Source organism: Garra rufa, chromosome 15, assembly GCF_049309525.1.
Source record: "Garra rufa chromosome 15, GarRuf1.0, whole genome shotgun sequence".
Taxonomy (NCBI): Eukaryota; Metazoa; Chordata; class Actinopteri; order Cypriniformes; family Cyprinidae; genus Garra; species Garra rufa.
Window position 1 is genome coordinate 3,794,687 of NC_133375.1, and position 27,100 is coordinate 3,821,786.

Sequence of the window (27,100 nt, forward strand, 5' to 3'; positions counted from 1 at the left end):
CTAAAACTTAAAAAGTACAAAACCGACACACACACTTAAACACACACTCACACAACACACTATATACACACACAACTAGTGTGGCTTTAACAATATGGCAAAAATTGAGCCAGAAGTCTCAAATAAGAGGTTAAAAACAGATTGATTAACCTCTGATAAAGCATTCCTGTTTATTTCTGTTACATTTTTGATGAATTTTGAGGTTATGTGTAAGAAAATGTCTTTCTCTGTGTTCAGGTTTGACTGCAGTAATGAATGCAAAAACAGACGTTTCAAAACAAAAACCTGTACAAAAAGTTGTCTTTGAGAATGTCTAAATATATATCCAAATCCACAACTTAATAAAAATAAGTCATTATATCTAAAAATCACTAGAGAATTTATAAGCCTTTTATATAGAGCTTTATAGAGATCTAGTGGCAAAAACATGGAATTGCTGATGTTTTTATTTTTTTACTCCCACCAGATGGCACTAATCTCACTTCAAAAGTTGCATTTTAAAGGCATTGTCTCTATTTTAACATGAAATACTGGCAAAATCGAAAACTAATAAAAAAAAAATCTTAGAATTATTATTTTTAATGGGGGAAAAAAATCTCATAATTATTGCATGATTATTGATTAGTACCATAAATTCTCTCAAAACACAAAAGAAAAAAGAAAAACAAATATCATGGAAAAAAATATATTACATTGATTTTACTTGGAAACTTTTACTCAGGTGTTCGCCCACTTCTGACCGTGAACAACACAAGTGTGACTCCCAAATGAACAATACCAGATATTAGACAATATTAATGTGTACAAATAGTCTCATTTACTAAGGCAAGCATTCCTATACTCTTCAAAGTTACATTAAAATGAATGCTGAGATTTGATATTTTCTAGAGATGTGACTAAATTGCAGATCTGAACTGTACGTTTAGTTGTTAAATGTTGCACTTGAAATGAGGTCAGATGCTTTGGTCTGCATTCCTGCAGTACTGCAGTCTGTCCTCATATAACTTCTCTTCTCTTCTCTTCTCTTCTCTTCTCTTCTCTTCTCTTCTCTTCTCTTCTCTTCTCTTCTCTTCTCTTCTCTTCTCTTCTCTTCTCTTCTCTTCTCTTTTCTACGAAAGCCATAGCTATTAAATATTTACAGTAGATCTAACATAGATCTAAGTGTGGGCATTAGTAATCGTGATACCCCCTGTCTTAAAGAACTAGTTCACCCAAATTGTCATTAATTACTTGACGCGGTTGGGCTTCCATTTACCATTATTGATGTGCTCCTATGTACATGCATTGATCAGTGTTTATATGTGCATAAAGACTTTTACAGTTCACCCAAAAATTCAAATTGCCCCATGATTTACTTACCCTCAAGCTATCCTAGGTGTATATAGCTTTCCTCTTTCAGATAACAATCAGAGTTATATTAAAAAATGTCCTGCACTTTCAAGCTTTATAATGGCAGTGAATGGGCGTCCAATAAAGTGTGTCCATCCATCATAAAATGTGCTCCACACGACTCCAGGATGTTAATAAAGGTCTCTGAAATGAATTGATGTGTTTGTGTAAGAATATCCATATTTAAAACTATAAAATGTAATCTGTAGGATGACATAGGATGTAGGCGAAAGTGTGGAAGTGCGGTGAAGAAAGCAAAACAGAACACCAGTCAAGAATTAAAACTACAAAACAAGGATATGTAAAAACAAAATGTTGGAGGATTTCGAACATAAACCAAGTGGAGACTAGTTTTCCTTTGTTGTAAACAAAACTTGGTTCTCACGAAAGCATATTCTCATTCGGAATTTATGTTATGTTCACATCCTACTTCATCCGCTGGAATGCCACTTTCTTGTGTATATGCATGACAGTTAGCGTAAACTAGCGATTACCATTTATAATGTTTTATATATGGATATTTTTTCTTAACAAATGCATTGAAATCTCTCAGAAGATCTTTATTAATCTGTGTGGAGTCAAAACGTGTGGAGTACTTTTTATGGATGGATGCACTTTATTGGACTTCAAAATTTGAACAGACTTCACTGCCATTATAAAGCTTAAAAGAGCCAGGACATTTTTTAATATAACTTCTATTGTATGCGTCTGAAAGAAAAAAGTCATATACACCTAGGATGGCTTGAGGGTAAGTAAATAATGGAGTAATCATCCCTTTAAAAATAAATCTGTTCATTAAGCGATTAATTAAGCAGTCTGATTAATTACTTTTTTGGATTACTTGCATGCATGAACACTTTGAAGAAACTGACTTTTTTCATATTTTTCTAATATATCTTAATTTGTGTTTCAAAATGAACTATGGTCTTATGGGATTGGAATAAGGTGATTAAATAATGACAGAATATTTGTATTTTTGGGTTTCTAGAACAGTGTTTCCAAACTCAAGTCCTAGAGTTCCCCATAAAGCAGCGGGTACACTAGACTTTTTGTTCTATTCACTTTTATTCATACATGCAAATGCTGGAGACGTCAACACCAGCTCATGCAGTGACGTCCTTACCGCAAAGATCAAGTCTTGTGGACTCGCATGATGAAGTGTGACCAATAAAAGACTGAACTCTTAGCTGAAACACAAACTTTGAAGCCACAGCTTTAAGGCTTTGAGGCTTTTTGTTTAATTTGTTTTTAAGTAAGGCACTACAAAGCATGACCTCATATTATAACCGTTTCAGTGTCCAAAGAAATTCTGCATCTTCAAAGTCTAGTCTGGCCACCCCTTTAAAACTGTACATTTTGTAAATGTACATCTGACACACCGGATTCAACTCATTAGTAAGACTCAAAGACCTGAAATCAGTGTTAGGGAAAAATCCAAAATGTGTACTGTTGGGCTACCCAGAACTTTTTTGTCAGCTATACCCCCTAAATGTACCCCCTTTTAGGTTAATATTTCAATAACTTAATGACACATTTGCATGTTCACAGTTCTGATGTTGGTTAATGATCACATTACATGCAAGAAAATAGATAACATATTTATTTATTTGTTTGTTTGTTGGTTAGTTGGTAAATGTTTTAAAGGGGTCATCGGATGCAAAACTAACTTTTACATGTTGTTTGAACATTAATGTGTGTTTGCAGTTTGTGTACACAACCACCCTACAATGATAAAAATCCACCCAGTGGTATTTTTAAATCTTTAAAAGTAATATCCCCTTTTTAAAATCAGGTCATTCTCAGCATCTTGTCGTTGTGACGGCACACCGACAGAGGCCCCTCCCACGATAGTTGATTGACATGAGCACCTTACCTTAGACCCGCCCTCACCGAACTAAAACAGTCAGACTCCGATTGCCATTGTGTGACTCAGGTGCAGGGGAAGACAAGAATGTCTCAGATTAAGCGATTGAGGTGTGCTGTTGTCCCGACATCTGAGCCGCTGAAGACGAAGAGGATAACGTTACTTTTGTTTTTAAAAGGAAAGCACTGATCCTGATCTACATATACGTTTATGTACGTGCCAATTGTTCCTGATGCAGCTTCACCCACCGCAGAAGTAAGTATAAGGTTTTTTTTATGCATCTTTGCAAATGGCCTTTCTTAATAATGTGCTTGTTGGTAAGTTTCGCCGCTAAAAGCTGCTAAATGTGGCTAAATGCGGCTAAAGTAAACATTACGGCTCATAATCCCACAGCAGAAAGGGGTGGGGCGAGCAGAGCTCATTTGCATTTAAAGGGCCATGCAATAAAATTAGTTGAGTTTTTGCAAAGCTGATTTTGACAAGGTAAAAGGGTGTTTTTTTACACTAATATTGAGGATTTTTAACCAAAGTATATTATAGACTCTCCATTAAGACCCTAAAGAATCATATGAACTTGTGGAAAATGGGCATCCGATGACCCCTTTAATTATGGCCCAAGCCCTTAGTGTTACGATTTGTGCTGGATGGACGAGACACGAACACAATTTAACAAACAAAGTTAACAGGTCAGGAACAAGAATGACTTCCACACACGTAGGTAAATGATAAAGACCAACAGAGAACTAAACACTGAGATAGACTTATAAAGTGTGACTAATTGTTACAGACAGGTGAAGGGGATGACGCTAATGAGGGCTAAACCAAAGCAAACAGAACAACAGGGGAGACAAAGGGAGAAACCAATGACATAAACAGACCTGAATGTGACACATAGGGGTGAAGGGCTCTATTGTTCTTCTAAGGATTATTCTTATTTTTTTTTTTTGCAAGGACCCTTTTGGAATTGCTCCGTTTATTATTATTTTTATTATTATTCTCCAAAATGAATTGCATTTATCAGCCAAATATTGGTCAATATATCAACCTTGGTGTATATATCGGTCGACCACTATGTATTAGTAAATTTTGAACTTAATAATAACTAAGATTCATAAATGCTATTTAAACATTGTTCATGTTAATTATATAGCTAATGTTATCCCAAACTATTGTAAGGGTTAACAAAGTTGTATATATTGTTCTCTCTCTCTCTCTCTCTCTCTCTCTCTCTCTCTCTCTCTCTCTCTCTCTGTGTGTGTGTGTGTGTGTGTGTGTGTGTGTGTGTGTGTGTGTGTCAGTTTCACACTCTGATGTTATAGTGTAACCCTTTCATTGATATAACCTATAAAACCAGACGGCAATGGGGTTACTGTAAATGCATGTGCCTGCTGTGCACCGTTTCCCTGATGCCACAGGAGTGCTTTTGTGCCAATGGCTTGGGCCCGCCATCGCTGCTTGCAGCTATATTTTTACTTTGTAATTGCACTTGAAAATTGACTTTTTTTTTTAGTTCTCATAGTGTTATAGTTCACATTATTGTTTTTAGAAACCCAGTCGAAAATAGGCTATTGCTGTAATAAACTGCAACTCTTAATAAACTGCAATTTTTTTTCTTACACTACAGTAGTAATATTTATTTCTTCACTTTTAAAAACATTCAAACATTTAAATTATTCAAGCTTTTATTTTAGCGGGCAGTGAAATGTAATTTCATAAAGTTCCACAAAAATGTTGAAAATGCGAATGTATAAATAAGGTAAACCAAGTGTACCTTACCATCCCAAATGGATGTTAAACTTGGAACACATGCAGATTTGAAGTTTTCATCATTTACTGTAAATGAGCTCTTCACAGTGCTGTGCTTTGCTTTGAAACACACAGCGCATCACAATACAGTTATTTAATTTATTTGCAGCCTTTGATCTGATAATCACACTATGCTAGTTACAATTATAATGTTGTCTTGCGTTTTTGATATTTTACATTAGATATAATGGTTTATAGTTCCACAATTTGAGGAATACTGTTTAAGAAGGTGCTTTTTCAAGCTTGAGCATTGCCTTCTATAAGATGTGATGCCTGAGCATAAACAAGAGGCTTGCAGTACATTATTTAGTATAACCTCCACTGACCGGTCCATCACCCCTGCCTCTTCATCTTGGTCCAACCTCCCCATTCCACTACTTTCTCTGTGTTCCCTACTGCAGCTTAAGTGTTAGCCCATGCGATTGTTAATAATTCAGTGTCAGCGTTGCTGCACTCTGGTCTGAGGCTGAGCGTGTGCAGAGCAGCGCTGGCTGCTACGCTCCTGCAGTCTGTGCTCTAACAGCTGCACTACAGAGAGAAAGAGAGAGAGAGAGAGAGAGAGAGAGAGAGACTGCAGAGAACACTGAGAAAATCAAATACACCCTCATACACGCACCCAGGGAACACTGCCCACTCTATCTGTGTCTGTCTCTTCTGAGCACATCCCCACATTTCTCATTCACGCCCTGGATCTTCTTCTCTTGCAGTTTTCCTGATAAAAAAACAGGATCATCCAGCCGTCTGTATTTCTTGAGACAACTCAAGCTGGAGAAAAGAAGGTGGAAGATGGTGGAAGCAAGGCCAAGACGGACTCTACGATGGCCGGATTGGCGGCTGTCCGTTTGCGTGCTACTTTTCTGTATGTTTGGGACGGCAATGGGCCGCAGAGCTCCCAAAACCCCCCGATGTTCGAACACCTGCTCCTGTACTAAAGACAGTGCCTTCTGCGTGGACACCAAAGCCATTCCTAAGAGCTTCCCACCAGGAATCATCTCCCTGTGAGTACTGGAAAAAGCACATGTACATGTATTTCTGTCTTTTTTTCTTTATATTCATAATTATGGGAAAGTTAAAATATGAATATAATAATTTCCCATTCTTTTGCACTCATACACATACCCATGAACCATGTAGCAGCAGCATAACATGGATTTTCTAGAAGTATTTATAAGAAGGAGACATCTGTCAAATGATGCCATTTCTTGAGAATTGTGGAATTAATCATTGATACAGTCTATATTTTCCATAAAATGACAGTTTTGGCCTGTAAAGCTAAAAAAAAAACCATTATAAACAATTCAGTTTGACTATAAATGTGACCCTGGACCACAAAACCAGTCATAAGGGTCAATTTGATTTGAATAAATAAGCTTTCCATTGATGTTTGGTGTGTTAGGATAGGACAATATTTGGCAGAGATTCAACTATTTGAAAATCAGAAATCTGAGGGTGCAAAAAAATCTAAATATTGATAAAATCGCTTTTAAAGTAGTCCAAATAAAGTTCTTAGCAATGCATATAACTAATCCAAATTTTGTTTTGATATATTTACGGTAGATATCTTCATGAAACATGATCTTTACTTAATATCCTAATGATTTTTGGCATAAAGGAAAAATAATGTTGACCCATACATTGTTGACCATATTGTTGGCTATTTCTACAAATATACCCGTGCTACTTATGACTGGTTTTGTGGTCCAGGGTCAAATATTGTCCTATATATTAAACTTTCAGCATTAGTATCTTATTTGTTGCCAAAGCTGCAATGAATTCATTTCTGTGTGTTTGTCACATAGATCAGATTTATGGCTTGAGAGGACTATCATGCATAGATAGCGCATGTTACATAATATAGAGTCATATTCTTTCATATATTCTGGTGAACAAGTCCTTTAAACTGACCGGACACATGAACAGAAAGCTAAACTCAGCTAATAGAAGATGTGGTGAAGTCTATATGCTGCTCTTTTTCAGTCAGCTTACGTCTGCTAGAGACACAACCACAGAAACCTCACCACATACACGGTTATTATCCTCTGGGACAGACCGCACACACCACTGATTTCATCAAGTGTCTCAAGGTTTTTCCTCTCTCTGTTTGTTTTTATATACAAAATTAAGTATAAAGGCTTATGTAACCAGGTTTTTCAACAGAGTTGACTCAAATTCTAAAGAAAGTATTGATAAAGGCCTTTGATTTTCTCAAGCTGTATATTTCAATGTTAGCTGAGTAATATAGAGAGGTTTGCACTCTGATAGTGCCCTTATTTTCAGACTGAGAATATAAGAGGGAAGGAAGATCTGTGTCCTACTTTCTAATAATTAAATTGTGAGATCCTTTCAGGTGTGTGGAGCAACTGTTTAAGAAAAAGGCCAAGCATAACTGTTCACAATACACTTTTACCTATGTAAGTGATATAAACATTGTAAAAAGTGGCGCATTATCATAATGCAAAGTTGTATACTTGTTAAAGCCCCTAAATCTATTATATGTAAGTATTAAATATTAAATACATAATCATTTCATGATATTACTCTTCTAAGCTGCTGGACATCTAATGATCCCAAATCCCAAAACCTCTAATATTTCCATATTCTATATGTCTAAAGACATGATACATACTCTGCCTAATCTTTGTGTTTATTTGTAAAATTGAATACCAGTTTCTGAGTGAAAATTGTTTCCAAGTACATCCTACACCATTTTCTACATAGAGACTTGAGGCTCTGTGTTCAGAAAATGTGACAACCATAGAGACATTTCTAAAACTATAGAGTTTTCTAAAATAAGAGAATTTTTTTTCTGAACTCATGAGTTGAAGTCAAAAGTTTACATACACCTTGCAGAATTTGCAAAATTGCAAAATAATTATTTTAACAAAATAAGAAGGATCTTACAAAATGCATGTTATTTTTTATTTACTACTCACCTGAATAAGATATTTAACATAAAATACATTTACATATAGTCCACAAGAGAAAATAATAGTTGAATTTATAAAAAGAGAAAATCATACACTTAATTTTTAATACTGTGTTGTTACCTGAATGATCCACAGCTGTTTTTGTTTGTTTGTTTTTTGATTTTTGTTTAGTGATAGTTGTTTGTGAGTCCCTTGTGAGGACAACTGAGGGACTCATATACTGTACAACTATTACAGAAGGTTCAAATGCTCACTGATATTCCAGAAAGAAAAGCAATGCATTAAGGGGGGTGAAAACTTTTTAAATTTGGCAAAATAGAAAAAATGAACACATCTTCATTCTATTCAGAAGTTTTCACCCCTGGCTCTTAATGCAATTTTTTTCCTTCTGAAGCATCAGTGAGCATTTGAACCTTCTGTAATAGTTGTACAGTATATGAGTTGCATATGAGTCCCTCAGTTGTCCTCAGTGAGAAAAGATGGATCTCAAAATCATACAGTCATTGTTGGAAAGAGTTCAAATACACAAAATGCTGAAAAAAACAAAGAATTTGTGGGACCTGAAAGATTTTTCTGAAGAACAGCAAACAGTTTAACTGTTCAGGACAAACAAGGGACTCATGAACAACTATCACTAAACAAAAACACACAGCTGTGGAACATATAAAAAAAAAATTATTTAAAAATAAAACGTATGTAAACTTTTGAACGGGTCATCTTTATAAATTCAACTATTATTTTCTCTTGTGGACTATATCTTATGTGAAATATCTTATCCAGGCCAGCACTAAATAAAAAATAACATGCATTTTGTACGGTCCCTCTTTTTAATTAATAATTAAATTAAATTATTAAAAATAATTAACATTTTGCAGATTCCACAAGGTGTATGCAAACTTTTGACTTCAGTTGTATGTGATGATCATGATGATTATAATGATGGTGGTTATGCTTTTCTATCAGGACTATGGTGAATGCTGCCTTCACAGAAATCCCTGAAGGAGCTTTTTCCCACATGCACCTACTGCAGTTTCTGTAAGTACCAAATGCTCAATGATCCTCCTCTGCATTTTCCTATTATGGCCTCTGTGTGTATTTGAAATTGAAAAAAAAAAGTGTGAGGATTGTAGTGTTTGTCAGCTGCATGTCTGAGCCGTGTGTATTGTGATGTGTATCAGTGACAGACCCTCCATTTACAGACTGCCCACACTCACACAACAACAGAGTTTCTGTCCTCCCTCGCGCGTGTGAGAAAGACACAAGAGAGAAGTTTGTTTTCAAATGACAGCATGCCAGTTCTTCAGTCACTGAATCAGTAAACAAATCAAACACATCCTGCAATATCACATATGCAATGCATTACAAAATATATTAGTGTAAGATATAAATATGTAACATTTAAACTATATTTCTGTATGAAAAGATGGTGGTGTTTGTGTACAAACACTAATCCACTGTCAGCAGTATTATCTGTACTTATTGCTCTGTTCCTCACTGAAATAATTTGCATATAGCAGTCAGATGTCATAAAGACGGTGTGCTTTGCAGTTTGTCTGATATATGAGAGCAAAAGGCAAGCTGTTTGTGTGAAGCTTTCAACCACAGGAATTTATTGTGGATTCATAAACTACAAAAGCGGTTCTACTGGATTTACATGAGGATCTTTCAGACAATGCAGCCTCTTAACGTTTTGTAATCTACTAGACACAGAGTTAACATAATTTTCTTTGCTTTTGCACATAAATATGTACATTACAACTTCATAATTAAATATTTGACAAGCCTTTGTGCAATATGTAATATGTTATTTTCAAGTACAGATTTTTGCAGATTTGAAGTACACTACAATTGTACAATTTGTACATTATATAACTTTTTAGTTCAATAAAGATGCATAAAGATGTTCTATAACTGGACTTGTTTTTCATGTTAATGCCTGAGGACTAGGAGTGAAGTACACAGTGTGCTTGTAACACTTGGACCTCTTGATTTGGCCATCTGTGTTATTTCAGAAGGCTAACATTTAACAAAGGCTGTCTGTTTGTCATCTATAGTACAGTACTGACCCTAAGACAGTTTAAACCTTGTCTCAATGAAAGTGCAAGCTCTTATCTTTGTCTTTATCCTTTGTTCTGCACAGGCTATTGAACTCAAACACATTCTCTTTGATTTCTGATGATGCTTTTGCTGGTCTTGGACATCTGCAGTACCTGTGAGTGTGTTTCCACATTACTTGATAGATGGATGGATGGATGGTGTAATCGATGGTTGGCCTGAAAGATAGTGAAGTGGGTTGATGGGTGGGCGGATTGATCACTTGCCCAACAGATGGACAGAGATGTTTCAGAATGTCTAATGTTGCATTTTAAGTGTGATGTATTCTGATATTTTCAGACACTGCTTTTGCTCACATAAGTGAGAAAATGAGTTAAAAATATATAAGTAGTTTCTTTTAGCATTTATTTTCTGTACAAAGAAATATAAAATTCACATCTTCCAGAGCATCTCCTTAGGGTTTTGAACGTGTTTGCTTATTTTAAGCCAGACGTATTTACATGCTATTTGAACATAAATGTGTGTTGGTAGTGTTTACAGTCTCTTAAACGGCTTGTCACCCCATGGAAGAGAGGGGTGGAGTGAGCAGAGCTCATTGGCATTTAAAGGGACATGCATCGAAATGAGTCACTGTGTACAGAGCTGTTTTTGACAAGGTAAAAAGGGTGTTGTTTTACACTACCATTGAGAAATTTTAACCAGTATGTTATAGACTTTTCATTAAGACCCTAAAGAATTATATCAACTTGTGGAAAATGGGCATCCAATGACCACTTTAAATAGAATACAGTTTTAAAGCAAATGTTTAAAACAGGTCAGGGATAATTTGCACTGCCATTGACAATCATTATCCGTCAAAAAAAAAGGTTGATTAATATGTGTTTTTCTGGGCTGATGCTGATACCGATTATTACAGATAAAGTAGACCGATAACCGATATTTTGAACCGATATATGTGTGGTGTAAAAATTTAAATTAATGTCAAAATTAGGAATACCAGGGGCTCTGATAAAAACTTCCTTTAAATGCTTTAAATCTATTTTATCGGCAACACACTTCTAACACCACTTCTGAACTGTTTTTATCCCATACTAGGGATAGGGGGAGTTCTCTGGGTTCGGCCTGTATTCCGTGCCCGGAGCCCTCCCCCAGGACAGCACGCCAAAATATGCTTTCTACATGCTCAAGCAGATTAGATGTAAGGGCGAACTCGTGAAATGTGTTGTGTAAAAATGAAAATTAATGTCAAAATTAGGAATACCAGAGGCTCCGATAAAAACTTGCTTTAAATGCTTTAAATCTATTTTATCGCAACACTGCAAAACATGGCTTATCTTACTAAGTATTTTTTTTTTTTTTTTTTTTTTTTTTTTTTGTTTCTAGTCAAAATATCTAAAAATTCTTAAATTAAGATGCATAAGCAAAATTACATAGGATATATATGTAATTCTGGGCATCCGATAACCTCTTTAAATCGAATTAAGTTTTAAAGGAAATGTTTAAAACAGGTCAGGGATAATTTGCACTGCCATTGACAATCATTATCCATCAAAACTAAGGTCGACCGATATGTGTTTTTCTAGGCTGATGTTGATACCGATTATTACAGATAAAGTACACCGATAACCGATATTTTGAACCGATATATGTGTGGTGTAAAAATTTAAATTAATGTCAAAATTAGGAATACCAGGGGCTTTGATAAAAACTGTCTTTAAATGCTTTAAATCTATTTTATCAGTAACACTGCAAAACATGGCTTATCTTATTTAGTATTTTTGTCTTGTTTTTAGTCAAAATATCTAAAAATTCTTAAATTAAGATGCATAAGCAAAATGACATAGGATATATATGTAATTTTGGGCATCCGATAACCTCTTTAAATAGAATTAAGTTTTAAAGCAAATGTTTAAAACAGGTCAGGGATAATTTGCACTGCCACTGACAATCGTTATCCGTCAAAAATCGACCGATATGTGTTTTTCTGGGCTGATGCTGATACCAATTATTACAGATAAAGTAGACAGATAACCGATATTTTGAACAGATATATGTGTGGTGTAAAACTGAAAATTAATGTCAAAATTAGGAATACCAGAGGCTCCGATAAAAACTTTCTTTAAATGCTTTAAATCTATTTTATCGGTAACACTGCAAAACATGGCTTATCTTACTTAGTATTTTTGTTTTGTTTCTAGTCAAAATGTCTAAAAATTCTTAAATTAAGATACATAAGCAAAGTGACATAGGATATATATATGTAATTTTGGGCATCCGATAACCTCTTTAAATAGAATTAAATTTTAAAGCAAATGTTTAAAACAGGTCAGAGATAATTTGCATTGCCATTGACAATTGTTATCCGTCAAAAAAAAAAAAAAAAAGTTGATTGATATGTGTTTTTCTAGGCTGATGTTGATACCGATTATTACAGATAAAGTAGACCGATAACCGATATTTTGAACCGATATATGTGTGGTGTAAAAATTTAAATTAATGTCAAAATTAGGAATACCAGAGGCTCTGATAAAAACTGTCTTTAAATGCTTTAAATCTATTTTATCAGTAACACTGCAAAACATGGCTTATCTTATTTAGTATTTTTGTCTTGTTTTTAGTCAAAATATCTAAAAATTCTTAAATTAAGATGCATAAGCAAAATGACATAGGATATATATGTAATTTTGGGCATCCGATAACCTCTTTAAATAGAATTAAGTTTTAAAGCAAATGTTTAAAACAGGTCAGGGATAATTTGCACTGCCATTGACAATCGTTATCCGTCAAAAAAAGGTCGACCGATATGTGTTTTTCTGGGCTGATGCTGATACCAATTATTACAGATAAAGTAGACAGATAACCGATATTTTGAACAGATATATGTGTGGTGTAAAACTGAAAATTAATGTCAAAATTAGGAATACCAGAGGCTCCGATAAAAACTTTCTTTAAATGCTTTAAATCTATTTTATCGGTAACACTGCAAAACATGGCTTATCTTACTTAGTATTTTTGTCTTGTTTTTAGTCAAAATATCTAAAAATTCTTAAATTAAGATACATAAGCAAAGTGACATAGGATATATATGTAATTTTGGGCATCCGATAACCTCTTTAAATAGAATTAAATTTTAAAGCAAATGTTTAAAACAGGTCAGAGATAATTTGCACTGCCATTGACAATTGTTATCCGTCAAAAAAAAAAAAAAGGTTGATTAATATGTGTTTTTCTGGGCTGATGCTGATACCGATTATTACAGATAAAGTAGACCGATAACCGATATTTTGAACCGATATATGTGTGGTGTAAAAATTTTAATTAATGTCAAAATTAGGAATACCAGGGGCTCTGATAAAAACTTCCTTTAAATGCTTTAAATCTATTTTATCGGCAACACACTTCTAACACCACTTCTGAACTGTTTTTATCCCATACTAGGGATAGGGGGAGTTCTCTGGGTTCGGCCTGTATTCCGTGCCCGGAGCCCTCCCCCAGGACAGCACGCCAAAATATGCTTTCTACATGCTCAAGCAGATTAGATGTAAGGGCGTACTCGTGAAATGTGTTGTGTAAAAATGAAAATTAATGTCAAAATTAGGAATACCAGAGGCTCCGATAAAAACTTGCTTTAAATGCTTTAAATCTTTTTTATCGCAACACTGCAAAACATGGCTTATCTTACTTAGTATTTTTTTTTTTTTCTTGTTTCTAGTCAAAATATCTAAAAAATTCTTAAATTAAGATGCATAAGCAAAATGACATAGGATATATATGTAATTCTGGGCATCCAATAACCTCTTTAAATAGAATTAAGTTTTAAAGCAAATGTTTAAAACAGGTCAGGGATAATTTGCACTGCCATTGACAATTGTTATCCGTCAAAAAAAAGGTCGACCGATATGTGTTTTTCTGGGCTGATGCTGATACCAATTATTACAGATAAAGTAGACCGATAACTGATATTTTGAACCTATATATGTGTGGTGTAAAAATGAAAATTAATGCCAAAATTAGGAATAGCAGGGGCTCTGACAAAAAAAAAAAATGCTTTCTTTAAATGCTTTAAATCTATTTTATCAGCAACACTGCAAAACATGACTTATCTTACTTTGTATTTTTGTCTTGTTTCTAGTCAAAATATCTAAAAATTCTTAAATTAAGATGCATTTACTAGATAAGCAAAATCACATATGATATTTAGTCTTGTTTTCAGCAAAATGCATTTATTTTAACCCCCGGGAAACAAGTTAAATTATCGGCCAGTGGGCTAAAATATTCTTCAAACAAGAGTATTTTACCCCACTGGCAGATAATTTTACTTATTTTAAGCAAAATACACTTAATTTAGTTTTTTCCCCTCTTGGAAACAAGACTAAAAATCTTATGTAATTTTGCTTATCTAGTAAATGCATCTAAATTTAAGATTTTTTAGATATTTTGACTAGAACCAAGACAAATATACTAAATAAGATATAAGCCATTTTTTGCAGTGAAATCGGTTTTGAAAATGACTGATTCCGATAATCATAAAAAGGCTTAATATCGGCTTTCCCAATGTAGCTTTCCCAACAACAACAAACTGTGAACTAAAACACAAGTTTTGTTTTCTCTGGAACTGTGGTAAGCTATTCTAGTTTTCGATCTGTCTCTCATTCTTTCTACTTTCCTTTCACTGTCAGCTGTAGAATTTGATTACCCTTTTCTGTGTTTTACATTTCACAATGCAGAATCAACATATAAGCCTCTTGTTGGAAGATGTGCCAAAATAATATTGATTCATCAAAGAGTTTGTGGTCATTTCTAAAAGACTACTTTCCTTTATAGAATACTGAAAGGTCATTTGGTAGGTGCCAAAAAATACATTCATTCCTGCTCAAAAGCACTTGTGCATTCTAACTAAATTTTTTTTTTTCAACCATCATATACCATAAACTCCAAACATTTTATCAGTGTTGAGGTAACGGATGAAAAGTAACATAAGTTACATAATCAGATTCCTTTTTTCAAGTAACTAGTGAAGTAATGCATTACTTTAAAATTTGTAAAATTTGTAAAAATTTTTCAAGTAAGTAATGCTAGTTACTTTTTCTCATTTATTCACTGACAGCTCTCCTGTCCTCATGTTGAGAAAAAAATTTAACCTCAGATTGGTGTGAAAAGGTCTTTAAAATTGAATTTATATATATTATATATAAATATATATATATAATTAAATAAGCAAGCCCAGCCCACGTACTACTTTAAAAGAGTAAATAAGTAATGCAATAATGTTGTAATGCATTACTTAATGCATTAAAAAAGGAAAATTTAAATAATCAAATACTTTTTTTGAAAGCCACTGAGATGAATGGGAATATTTTCCAGGTATTAAAAGATGACTTTGAGCAAGACTGTGCTTGCAGGTCTGTGTCTCTCATCTTCATGCAGGTTATGCAGTTTCTTCCGAGTCCTTCTTAAGATTCAGGTAGCGTTGTCTTTCAGACGAAAGCATTGGCAGTTCAATGACTGCAGAAAGAGAGTGAATGAGATGAAAGAAAGAGATGGGGGAAAGACTTACTATTGCAGAAAGCTTTTAGCGTTAATGAAGACGCCCACAACCTTAGTGTCATTAAGCTAAAAGCTTTAATAAAGCAAATGCGGCACGGTTTTGCAGAGGGAGGCAGGCATCGTCTTCCTGAATGCTGTGACTCATGAATCCATCAGGGAACAGGCAGCATGCCTTTGCATCCTTGCCGTTTATTACTATAAATATAGGGAGGGAGAGAATATGCCATTTGATTAATATCCCTGACCTAATCTTGTATAATTCTCTTTCAAATGGCACACAGCACCTAAATCATTTTAATGACTTCACCTGCAAATATCTTATTTACAAATATTTCATTTTGTGGTTGCCTGACAAATGAGTTGTTGGTTGAATTGATTCACTAATTCACATGACTTAAATGGTTCATTTGATTCCCATATTCTCTTTTTTAACCATATACTTCCTTACAGATTTATTGAGAACAACGACATCCAGGCTCTGTCAAAGAACACATTCAGAGGACTGAAGTCTCTGACACATCTGTAAGTATTACTTCTACCTATAAATTAATCTGGTTTTGAAAAAAAAAAAAAAAACAGTAAATAATTGAATAAACAAACATGAATCAACAAACAAGAATCTATGGAAGCCTGATTCCACCACTAAATAAAAAAAAAGGTTATTGCGACTTGTTATTTCACTGAAGAACTGGTGTATACAAACTCGCAATTCTGACTTTTTTTCTCAGAACTTTGAGATATAAACTCACAATTGCGAGTTATGAAGTCAGAATTGCAAGATACAAACTCACAAATTCTGAGAAATAAAGTCAGAATTGCATGATGTAAACTTGCAATTCTGAGAAATAAGTCAGAATTGTGTGATATAAACTCACAATTGCGAGTTTAAGTCAGAAGAAATAAAGTCAGAATTGCATGATATAAACTTGCAATTCTGAGAAATTAAGTCAGAATTGTGTGATATAAACTCGCAATTCTGACTTTATTTCTTGCAATTGTGAGTTTATATCTCACAATTCTGACTTTATATCTAGCAATTCTGACTTTATAACTCTTAATTGTGCGTTTATATCACACAGTTCTGAGAAAAAAGTCAGAATTGCGAGTTTATATGATGCAATTCCGAGAAAAAAAGTCTGAATTCTTAGATTTAACTTGCAACAGAAAACTTTATTAAGACCATACTCACTTAATAATATATTAAAACAAAACAAAACAAAAAACTGTGCAACTTCAACAATGGCTTTTTAGGATGAACAGCTATTTTAAAGAAATTTCTGTTGATAAATCTGAGTTTTGAGCAACAAAATTGTCTTTTGACACATCTAGTTCAAAAACAGGTTCACATTCATTTGGAACAAAAAACTTTTTTATATGGTCCACTTCACAGTCTTGATTATTCAATATTTTCCTTAAAGAGTAAATCACACTCTATATGTCATTTATTGTACCTTATCCACCTTTTTAATCCTGTAAGAGTGGGTGCAACCATTTGTCAATTTAATGGGTCTGGCTTCAAGTCTCCGCGTCCAACTATTTGTAGCTATATAAAACAGCTTATTTTGCTGCTTGATATTTCAAATTGGTGTGTCTTACCATGTTTTTTTAATGTATTATCTTAATTATTAGCACACTGGTTTGTAGTGCAAACAGTTTTACCATTTACTGCACGTTATGTCATTTCCCTATAGCGGATAAAGGACAGGAAGTATCACTCATCGGCTTACTTCCGCGTTAAAGAAAAGCTGGATAGATTAGAATGAAGAATGTAGAGTTCTGCAGTTCAGCATGAAAAAGAGGTCATGTCATATCTCACTGGTTTGATTTTTCTCCATGTCAGGTCTCTGTCTAACAACAACCTGCAGGTTCTTCCCAGAGATCTCTTCAAACATCTGGACATCCTCACTGACCTGTATGTACCAGACAGCCACATATTCCCCTGTGAGGAGGGACTCTTACTAAAACAAGCTTCTCTTTCTCCAATGCAGAGATCTGCGAGGGAACTCGTTCCGTTGTGACTGTAAGATCAAGTGGCTGGTTGACTGGATGGAGAAGACCAACACTTCAGTTCCAGCCATATACTGCGCCAGTCCTTTTGAGTTCCAGGGTCGCCGCATCCATGACCTCACACCACGTGACTTCAACTGCATTAGCGCAGGTAAGCTAGTTCAGCTCTTAAAGGATTAGTTGTGTTGTTCATGTCTTTCTTTCTTCAGTCAAAAAGAAATTAAGGTTTTTAAGGAAAACATTCAAGGATTTTTCTCTATATAGTAGACTTCAATGGGGATCAATGGGTTGAAGGTCCAAAATGCAGTTTCAGTGCAGCTTCAGAAGGCTCTTGTCACACCTCCGGACCTTCTTGTTGGTTTTTCCCATTTCCCCCCGCAGTTCTGAGTGTTTTTGGTTTCTCCCTTATTGTCTGCACCTGTGTTTGTAATTAGTCTGTCTATTTAAGGTGTGTGTTTTCCCAGTTCTCTTGTCGGTCTTTAATGTTATATGGATGTTTTCCCCTGGTGTTCCTGTGTCTGCCTGTATTCCGTTGGATTTATTAAATATACGTCTTTTATTTACGTCGTTGTTCGTGTGTTCCTGCCTGCATCGTGACAGAAAGACCGACCGAAACAGTTTTTTTTTTTGCGTATTCCACCCCGTTTTGTTTATCATTCAGTTTTTCAGCCTTTTTGTTTCCGTAGTGTTTTCCCCCATGGATTCCTTCCTCCGTCCTGAATTCATCCTCCTCCGGCTGAAGCAGGGGGATTTACCGCTCGAGGGTTACACATTCATGTTCCAGCTTGTAGCAAACACCACCAGCTACCCGGACGACGCGCTCTGTACGTTCTATGACGCTAGCCTCAACGCGTCGTGCAGAGCGCCGTCGTCCGAGGATGGCCCTCGAGCGGATTTCGCCGCATTTGTGGAGTGGACACTGGCGAGAAACAGACCCGCGTTCCCCGCCTGTTCCAAGGAGCATCTCGCCAGTGCCACTCCGGACCCAGAGCCCAGCCAGCCACCCCGACCGACGGATTATGAACCCATCGTAGACGGAAAGCCCGAGCCCGGAGAGACAGCAGTATGGAGTGCCGACGGGGTCAAAACTGCTGATCAGGTGCGTGAGCCGGCCATTACATCCGCGACGGTGGAGTGCTTCGTGGAGCAAGAGAGGGCTGTAGAGAGCCCCGTCCACTGCACCGCCACTGGGGGTGAGCAAGAGCACAACTCTGGGGACTTAATTGACTGTTTCACGGAAATACCCATCTGCCTGGATTTCCCTCCCACCCTCCCTCTTCTGCCTAAGCCTGAATCTCCGCTGGTTCCGCCCAGCCATCCAGAGTCAGTCTGCCAATCTCCATCGGTGTCATGGCTGGAGGATCCCTCACCATCGCCTCCAGCCTCAGAGTCCTGGACTCCGCCTCGGCCCTCCGACCCTGCGGCTCCACCCCGGCTCTCTGCTCCCTCGTCTCCGCTGTCACCCGTCGGTCCACCAGCTCCACCGGGCTCCATCGTCCCTCCGGCTCCGCCCTGGTCAGTCGTCGCCCCACCTTCGCCTCTGGACTATACTCCTCCGGCTGTGCCTCGTCGCTCCGTCCCACCAGCTCGTTGGACCTCCTCCCTCCCGCGGGCACAGCCTCGGCCCTCTGTCGCTCCGGCTCCGCCGCGGACCTCCAGATCTCCATCTCCGCCTTGGTCGCCAGAGCCTTGGGTTCTGCCTTGGCCCTCCGGATCCGCGGTGTCACCCAAGATCTTCGGCTTTCCGTCTCCGCATCGGCCTCTCCCACCACCTGCTCCGCCTCCGTCGGTCGGCCCCATGGAGTCGTCAGCCTCTCCTCCACCATGGCTCCTCCCTCCATCGGCTCCACCTTGGAACTCCATCATGGCTGAGTTCTGGGTCCCACCTGGCTCCTCCTGCTCCAGCCCCTTCCTGTCACCTCCTTGGCTCCTCCCTCCGTCACCACCCTGGACTCCATCTTGTGTCCTCCTCCCGGGAGTCCGTCCTCCACCTAAGCCCCCTCCTAAGACTTTGTACTGTTTCCTTTTGTCTGTTTGTCGGCACGAGGACGTGCCTTCCGGGAGGGGGAGGTAATGTCACACCCCCGGACCTTCTTGTTGGTTTTTCCCATTTCCCCCCGCAGTTCTGAGTGTTTTTGGTTTCTCCCTTATTGTCTGCACCTGTGTTTGTAATTAGTCTGTCTATTTAAGGTGTGTGTTTTCCCAGTTCTCTTGTCGGTCTTTAATGTTATATGGATGTTTTCCCCTGGTGTTCCTGTGTCTGCCTGTATTCCGTTGGATTTATTAAATATACGTCTTTTATTTACGTCGTTGTCCGTGTGTTCCTGCCTGCATCGTGACAGCTCTACACAATCCCAGCCGAAGAATATGGGTTGTATCTAGTAAAACGATTGGTCATTTTCTAAAAAAAGTAAACATTTCCATACTTTTTAACCACAAATTCTCATCTTGCACTAGCTCGACTTCATGCATTACATAATCATGTTGGAAAGGTCACGTAGGCACTTCTTAACCCTTAAATGCATGACTGTTTCGCCAATCATTATTACATATATATGACCCAGACATATCAAGCACGGATGGATCTCTAACTGCTGCAATAGCCAAAAACTCTCTTGATATTTTAAGAACCATTACAGAAGAATAAAATAGAGCATATTTCGTTACCTTCTGAAACTTAGAAGGGTTCGATTTGAGCAGATGATTTTACCATCGAGCACACTTCCGCAGTACATTCGGCATCTGGATCATATTCGCGATCTCAACCATATTCGCAAAACTATCATTGTCAATGACTTCAAAATCATTATTTTAATCACTGGCAGCTTATTCCCCACATCCACCATCAAATAACAGTGACATTTATATTTTATTGCGTACAGTAATTGCTCTGCAGTAAAGCCATTCAAACCAATTCAAATTTTGCTAATGATATTCTTCATGATATTCGTTTTATGCCTGCGACAATTACGAGTAAAACATCACGTCATTATCAAACAGTGCCTCCTCAAGGACCAAAGGTGAATTGCATGTATTTAGTCATCAGATATTCACATATTTTTGCGCGCGAAAAATATACTTACATTATTACACACCTCGGGTCTCTAGCGACCCTATACACTTTTTACAAAAAATTAATCAGAAAACAGACATTCTTTAATATTTTATATATTTTTTTCTTGTTTTATTGTTCATAATGAATAGATTGGGGAATACTAAGAAAGCTGATGCCAAACTTAAAAAAATGAAGGAGGGAGAGGGTAGTAAACGGGCCCGGACATAGGCATGGGCAAGGTGGGGCAATGCCCCCCTAAATGCTGTGACTGCCCCCCCAAACGTAAAGGCATGCAAAATTCAGAATTTCATAAAACAAACAAACTAAATAGCCTTATGTTATTTATCTTATTTACACAAAGGCATGTCATTTCTGTCTCTACATGATCGCGCGTTTACAATGTCTCCTCAGCGAAAACACGGACAGGATCGCGGACTCCATTCATAAAAACCGACTTTACTATAGCGCGGAATACCACGGAATTCGTCGATTTTTGGATTAATAAATCAAAAGTTGGTCTGTCACTTAATTCAAATCGCGATATGGACTAGTGTCTGTGAAAACTGAAATGCAAAAAGACTGTAAAAAGAATTTAAAAAGGCTGATGATGATGGCAATGTAGAGTTTGTAGACCTCTCCACCATTTGCAAATATCTACACGGGTATAAGAATGCCTTTCCTCAGCTTGTGATTGGAATATCATCTGCATCATGCGAGAGCTCTTTCTCCACTTTGTCTCGCGTTCTTATTCCCTTCCGCCGCACTATTGCTACATGAAAGAAAAATAAATTTAGTTATTCTGGCTCAGGAGAAGGGCATAACCACAGGCCTAGATATGGATGCATTTGTTAGTCTTTTTGCACAGAAAAGCAGACAACTGATGCTTTAATGATTGTTATAAGCCATGCTGTGTACAGAACTAAGAAATAAAAACGACAAAAAAATACACAAAAAAAAGAAATGAAAAAATATATAAATAAAATAAAAGACAAAAAAATTAAAGTATAGATAGATAGATAGATAGATAGATAGATAGATAGATAGATAGATAGATAGATAGACAGACACATTTAAAAAGTAAAAATTAAAAAAAAAAAAAAAAACATAAATGCAGCCTCAAAAGGGCACAAGCTATTTGTGCCGGTCCCAAGCCCGGGTAAATGCAGAGGGTAGGGCATCAAACATAAAACCTATAAGACAAATCAAATGGATCAAAGGAGAAGATAGAAATATGGATAGGTGGACTAATATGATGACAGCATAGTTAGTATAGTTTTCTTTGCATAGATAATCAGAGAAGCTCACCCACACTCGCCCCCCCAATATTCTACATGCACCCCCTACTGGGGCTGGCTAAATCCGGCCCTGGTAGTAAATGATGTCCCGAGTCGCCAAAGACCCGAGGTATGCATTTTAGGTGTTAACCGGAGTACACAGATGAAGAACTAACCGCACATGACCTCTCCAACGTGACTACTTAATGCGCAAAGCTGGGGAAGCATATTGCAGACCTAGTGCACCGTTTTTTTTTTTTTTTTTTTTTTTTTAGAAGATGACCTATTGTTTCGCTAGATAAGACTCTGATTCCTCAGCTGGGATCCTGTAGAGCCCTTTGAAGCTGCATTTAAACTGAAATTTGGACCTTCAACCCACTGATCCCCATTGAAGTCCACTATAGAAAATGTTTTCCTCAAAAACCTTTTTGTTTTTGACTGAAGAAAGAAAGGCATGAACATCTTGGATGACATAGGGGTGACTAAATCATCAGGAATTTTTTATTCTGGAAGTAAACAAATCCTTTAACACATGGCGTTTGAGAGAGGTGCCTGGAATCCAGTTTAAATCTGTAATATTTCTAAATCTGTAAAGCATATGTACTATACATTACCAAAAGTAGGCTATGTGGACATCCCCTTCTTATTCCAGACTCTAGTTGTCCCAGTTCTCTCTATTTCAAATCCTGGCATTTCAGAAGGGTATGGAAACACATAATTCATATTTTACCTGTAGAGGTAGTTTTGAGTTGTGAAACGTGCATGTTTGTTTTTATTGGAGAGTAACCTCTCATATGTGCAAATATGAAGAACATTTTAATTCTCCATTTCATTACCCCTTTAAAATAAGTGGATTAAATGGATTAAAGAACTCACAGTATAGACCGACTCTGATATGAAATGTTTCTTTAATCCAGATTTTGCTATCTATGAGACATATTCGTTCCAGTCTCTGTCTGTGGAGTCATATGAGTTCAACGATGACCAGTACGTAGTGTTCGCTCAGCCCAACACTGGAATCTGCACCGTGTTCATTTGGGATCATGTGAACATGCTTTTCAAGACACATTACAACATCACATGTAAGTCAAAAACTACAAAACAGAGCTTTTTATTACCTGATTTAATAACACCAATGAAAACAGAAATAGAAAATCAACTATGGAGGTATTGTCTGAAGCAGTGGTTTCCCAACCTTATTTTTACCCATTGTACAAATCCTGTGTTTCACAACAGTAACAGCTGAATTTAATCTGTTCAGACGTTTCATTGATAGAAAGTGTACACTTTATTAGATTATTGTTTCATGAATATCATCTGCAAGTTAGTTTATTTTTAAATACACCTTTAAAGCTCTATACACATGGGACTGGTTCTCTAATGTCCCCCTGGTTCTGTTTTTACAAAGGAAGGCTCTGAATATTGCAGAGGTTGGGAAACACTGCTCTGGAGTATTAGAGTTCACACAACATTAAGAATCAATACTCAAAGTGCATCAAGATTGATTTGTTTTTGTGTTCAAAATGTATTACATTCAGTTACTAATACTAATGTATATGCATTGCAGCTCGTTCTGCTGTGTATTGTAAACCTGTGGTAATCAACAACACTCTCTACATGGTTGTGGCTCAGCTCTTTGGGGGATCCCACATCTACAAGTATGTCTATGTGCACAGCATTTTAAGTTGTGAATTTTGTTGTGGACACTCAAATATTGTCTGATAATATTTTGTGTTTCCGCCACTGAAAAAAAAAAAAGGTAATTGCGACTTTTTATCTCACAATTTCAATTTTTTTTTCTCGAAATTGCGAATTTACATCTCACAATTCTGAATTCTTCTCAGAATTATTATTCTTTTTCTAGCAATTCTGACTTAAAAAAAATTTGAAAGATATAAACTCACAATTCTGATTCTATTTTCTAACTTTTTGTCTCACAATTCTTTCTTTTTCTTGCAATTATGAGAAGAAAAGTCTGAATTGAGAGATATAAACTCAGACATTTTTTCTTGCAATTCCGAGTTCACATTGAACAGTTCTGAGCTTGTATCTCACAATTCTTAGTTTATATCTCAGAAAAAAACTTTCAGAATTGCAAGATAAAAAAAATAGATTTACAAGATAATAACTCGGAATTCTGATAAGAAAAGTTTATGACATTTTAAACTGATCTGGCAATAGCTTTTATCTTATAAAAGCAACTTTTTGTTTTTTTGTTTTTATGCTTATAAAAGCAACTTTTTGGCTTTATCCTGCAATTCTATAAGAAGAAAAGTCAAAATTGTGAGATATAAACTCACAAAGTTTTGTGTACCTCAGCAGTTCTGAGATCTTGACTTCTCAGAATTTCCAGATAAAGAAGTCAGAAATGCTAGAAAAAAAAGTTTTTTGTTAGGTACAAGCTCAGAATTGTACGATAAGAAAAGTCAGAACTGCAAGATATAAAATCTAAATTTTGATATTTTGCTTTCATTTCAGATTTTAAATTTCACTTTTCTGAGATAAAAAAAAAACTATGTCAGAATTCTGAAATGTCAGAATTGTGAGATTTAAAGTCCCAGTTACCTTTTTTATTGCCTTATTCCTTGGTGTAAACTTGCAATTCTGAGACAAAAAGTAAGAATTATGAGATATAAACTTTGAGACTTTGAAAATTTGAGAAAACAAAAAACAGTTGCAATTACCTTTTTTAATTCTGTTGTGGAAATAAACTTCTATGGGGGTGACCTAAACCATATGCAGCCTAATAAATGTATTTTTTTATTTTTAGAAAACTATAATGAGTCTTCACAACTCCTTCCAATGACTCTTCACAAAAGTTTTTTTTACAAAACTTTTGTTAAAATTTAGTTTTTGTTAAAATGTCTTAACATGTAAAACATTATCACCAAACTACTGAATGCACCTTTATTTGGTAGATTATTTCAGTATCCAAAGAAGTCACGATTCGTGGATCGATTCTGAGATTTTACGAATGCATCGCGATTATCTCACAAGAGGTCACAAGAGCGTTGAAGAGCGCTCTGAATACCCTTGTAATTCCCTTCAACCTTTTGGAACTTTATGGATGATTATTTTAGGTTCAAGTGTGTGTAAGGATTTGGAAGCAAGCAGAGTACGGCTGTTTCTAAAGCACGCAGTGCCATCTGCTGTTAAAAACTAAGCTCAGAATTCAATTTCAGAATTTAAGAGACAATCACGGTGCATTTAGAAAATCTCCAAATCGATGCAGAATCATTTCTCGATTCATGATGCATTGATTTATTTTCCCAGCCCTATATCATTTTGTATATGAATATCATCATTATCACATATTATGACATCCTGTTGTTGTTGTCAGATGGGAGGAAGGTCCATTGCGTTTCGTCAAAATCCAGGACATCGACACCACCCGTGTCCGTAAACCCAATTTCATTGAGACTTTCCAGATTGAAGGAGACTGGTATTTTGCTGTAGTCGACAGCTCTAAAGCCGGTTCTACCAGCCTGTACCGCTGGAACAGTAACGGCTTTTACTCGCACCAATCTCTCCACCCCTGGCACAGAGACACTCACATCGACTTCCTAGAGGTGGACGGCAAACCTCGCCTCATACTCTCTAGCGCCTCGCAGCCCCCGGTGGTGTATCAGTGGAACCGCAGCCAACGCCAATTCGCCTACCACTCACAGATCACCGATTCGGGCGACGTGCAGATGGTGAAGCACTTCTGGGTGCGAAAAGTGCTGTATCTCTGCCTCACGCGCTTCATAGGAGACTCCAAGATCCTGCGCTGGGACAACCAACGCTTCGTAGAGATTCAAACCCTGCCGTCACGGGGCTCGATGGCTGTGTATCCGTTCAGCGTCGGAGTGAGGCAGTACCTTCTGCTGGGCAGCGATTATTCGTTCTCTCGGATCTATCTGTGGGACGAACTCACTCAAAGATTTCAGCCCTTCCAGGAACTCAACATGCTCGCGCCTAGAGGCTTCAGCCTGGTCTCTATTGACAATAAGGATATTCTGTTAGCAGCTAGTTTTAAAGGAAAGACTATGGCCTACCAGCATCTAGTGGTGGATCTCAGTGCCAAATAGTCAGCTGGCGAGGTTTCAGGTTATAAGTGCGTAAATGCCAAGAACTGCAAAATGTCTACACTTTTCTACATCTGCATTCACACGTCATTGCTAAATACTCATACATTAGTTACTGTAAGTGTAAGCGATCAACAAACTCAATAAACGTTAAAACTTTCAACTGGATACCCATTTTTGGGTCTTTAAAGCTAAATACATATGTGACCCTGGACCACAAAACCAGTCTTAAGTCGCTGGGGTATATTTGTAGCAATAGCCAAAAATACATTGCATGGGTCAAAATTTTTGATTTTTCTTTTATGCCAAAAATCATTAAGAAATTAAGTAAAGTTCATGTTCCATGAAGATTTTTTGTAAAATTCCTACTGTAAACATATCAAAATGTAATTTTTGATTTGTAATATGCATTGTTAAGAACTTAATTTGGACAACTTTAAAGGTGATTATCTCAGTCTTTTTGATTTTTTTTGCATCCTCAGATTTCTGATTTCAAATAGATGTATCTCAGTCAAATATTGTCCTATCCTAACAAACCATACATCAATAGAAAGCTTATTTATTGAGCTTTCATATGATGTATACATCTCAGTTTTGTCAAATTTAACCTTATGACTGGTTATGTGGTCCAGGGTCACATATTTATAATATGCATTGCAATGATGAAGTTTCTCCAATATGATGTACATTGTTCGGCGGTTTCATATAAAAAAGGTGAATTATATTTTTTAGACATACGCTACTGTTTCATGTATCACCGTATCATGAACACATCTGTAAGAATATTATGTGTTGCCAAGACAAAATAACAAGTTTCATTTTCATTACTCAATTGAGCTTGACTGTTAAGGCTTTGCTTTAAGGAGTTTCTATGCAGATTATTCTCTGAAAATGTTGAATTATTGTACTCAGACAACAATGCACCTAATTACTAACTGGTAGGAAATATAAACCATCTGCATCTGCAGTCATCAGCATGCATTGCAGTAAATGACTGTGTTGGAAATATAATTTATGATGTGTCAAAAAAAATAAATAAAGTTGAATTATCTATTGACCTTGCACAGGAACTTTTTTTTCTGCTTGGAATGATTATTTTGTCTCTAGCC

At 36.5% G+C, this 27,100-nt stretch overlaps 1 protein-coding gene across 1 annotated transcript; it reads left to right on the top strand.

Moving 5' to 3' along the window:
• The first annotated feature begins 5,607 nt into the window (after nt 1-5,607).
• On the top strand, nt 5,608-27,048 carry lgi3 (leucine-rich repeat LGI family, member 3). The gene is made up of 9 exons (XM_073818891.1): nt 5,608-6,057; nt 8,950-9,021; nt 10,127-10,198; nt 16,039-16,110; nt 17,429-17,500; nt 17,577-17,746; nt 22,842-23,006; nt 23,492-23,582; nt 25,265-27,048. The coding sequence occupies exons 1-9, from the start codon at nt 5,846-5,848 to the stop codon at nt 25,992-25,994; spliced, it is 1,656 nt and encodes a 551-aa protein (XP_073674992.1). The 5' UTR covers nt 5,608-5,845; the 3' UTR covers nt 25,995-27,048.
• The last annotated feature ends 52 nt before the right edge of the window (nt 27,049-27,100 follow it).

Coding starts and splice junctions, on each gene's coding strand:
- lgi3 (XM_073818891.1), top strand. CDS start 5,846: ATGGTGGAAGCAAGGCCAAGACGGACTCTACGATGGCCGGATTGGCGG. Junction 6,058..8,949: donor CCACCAGGAATCATCTCCCT/GTGAGTACTGGA, acceptor CTTTTCTATCAG/GACTATGGTGAATGCTGCCT. Junction 17,747..22,841: donor CTTCAACTGCATTAGCGCAG/GTAAGCTAGTTC, acceptor TCTTTAATCCAG/ATTTTGCTATCTATGAGACA.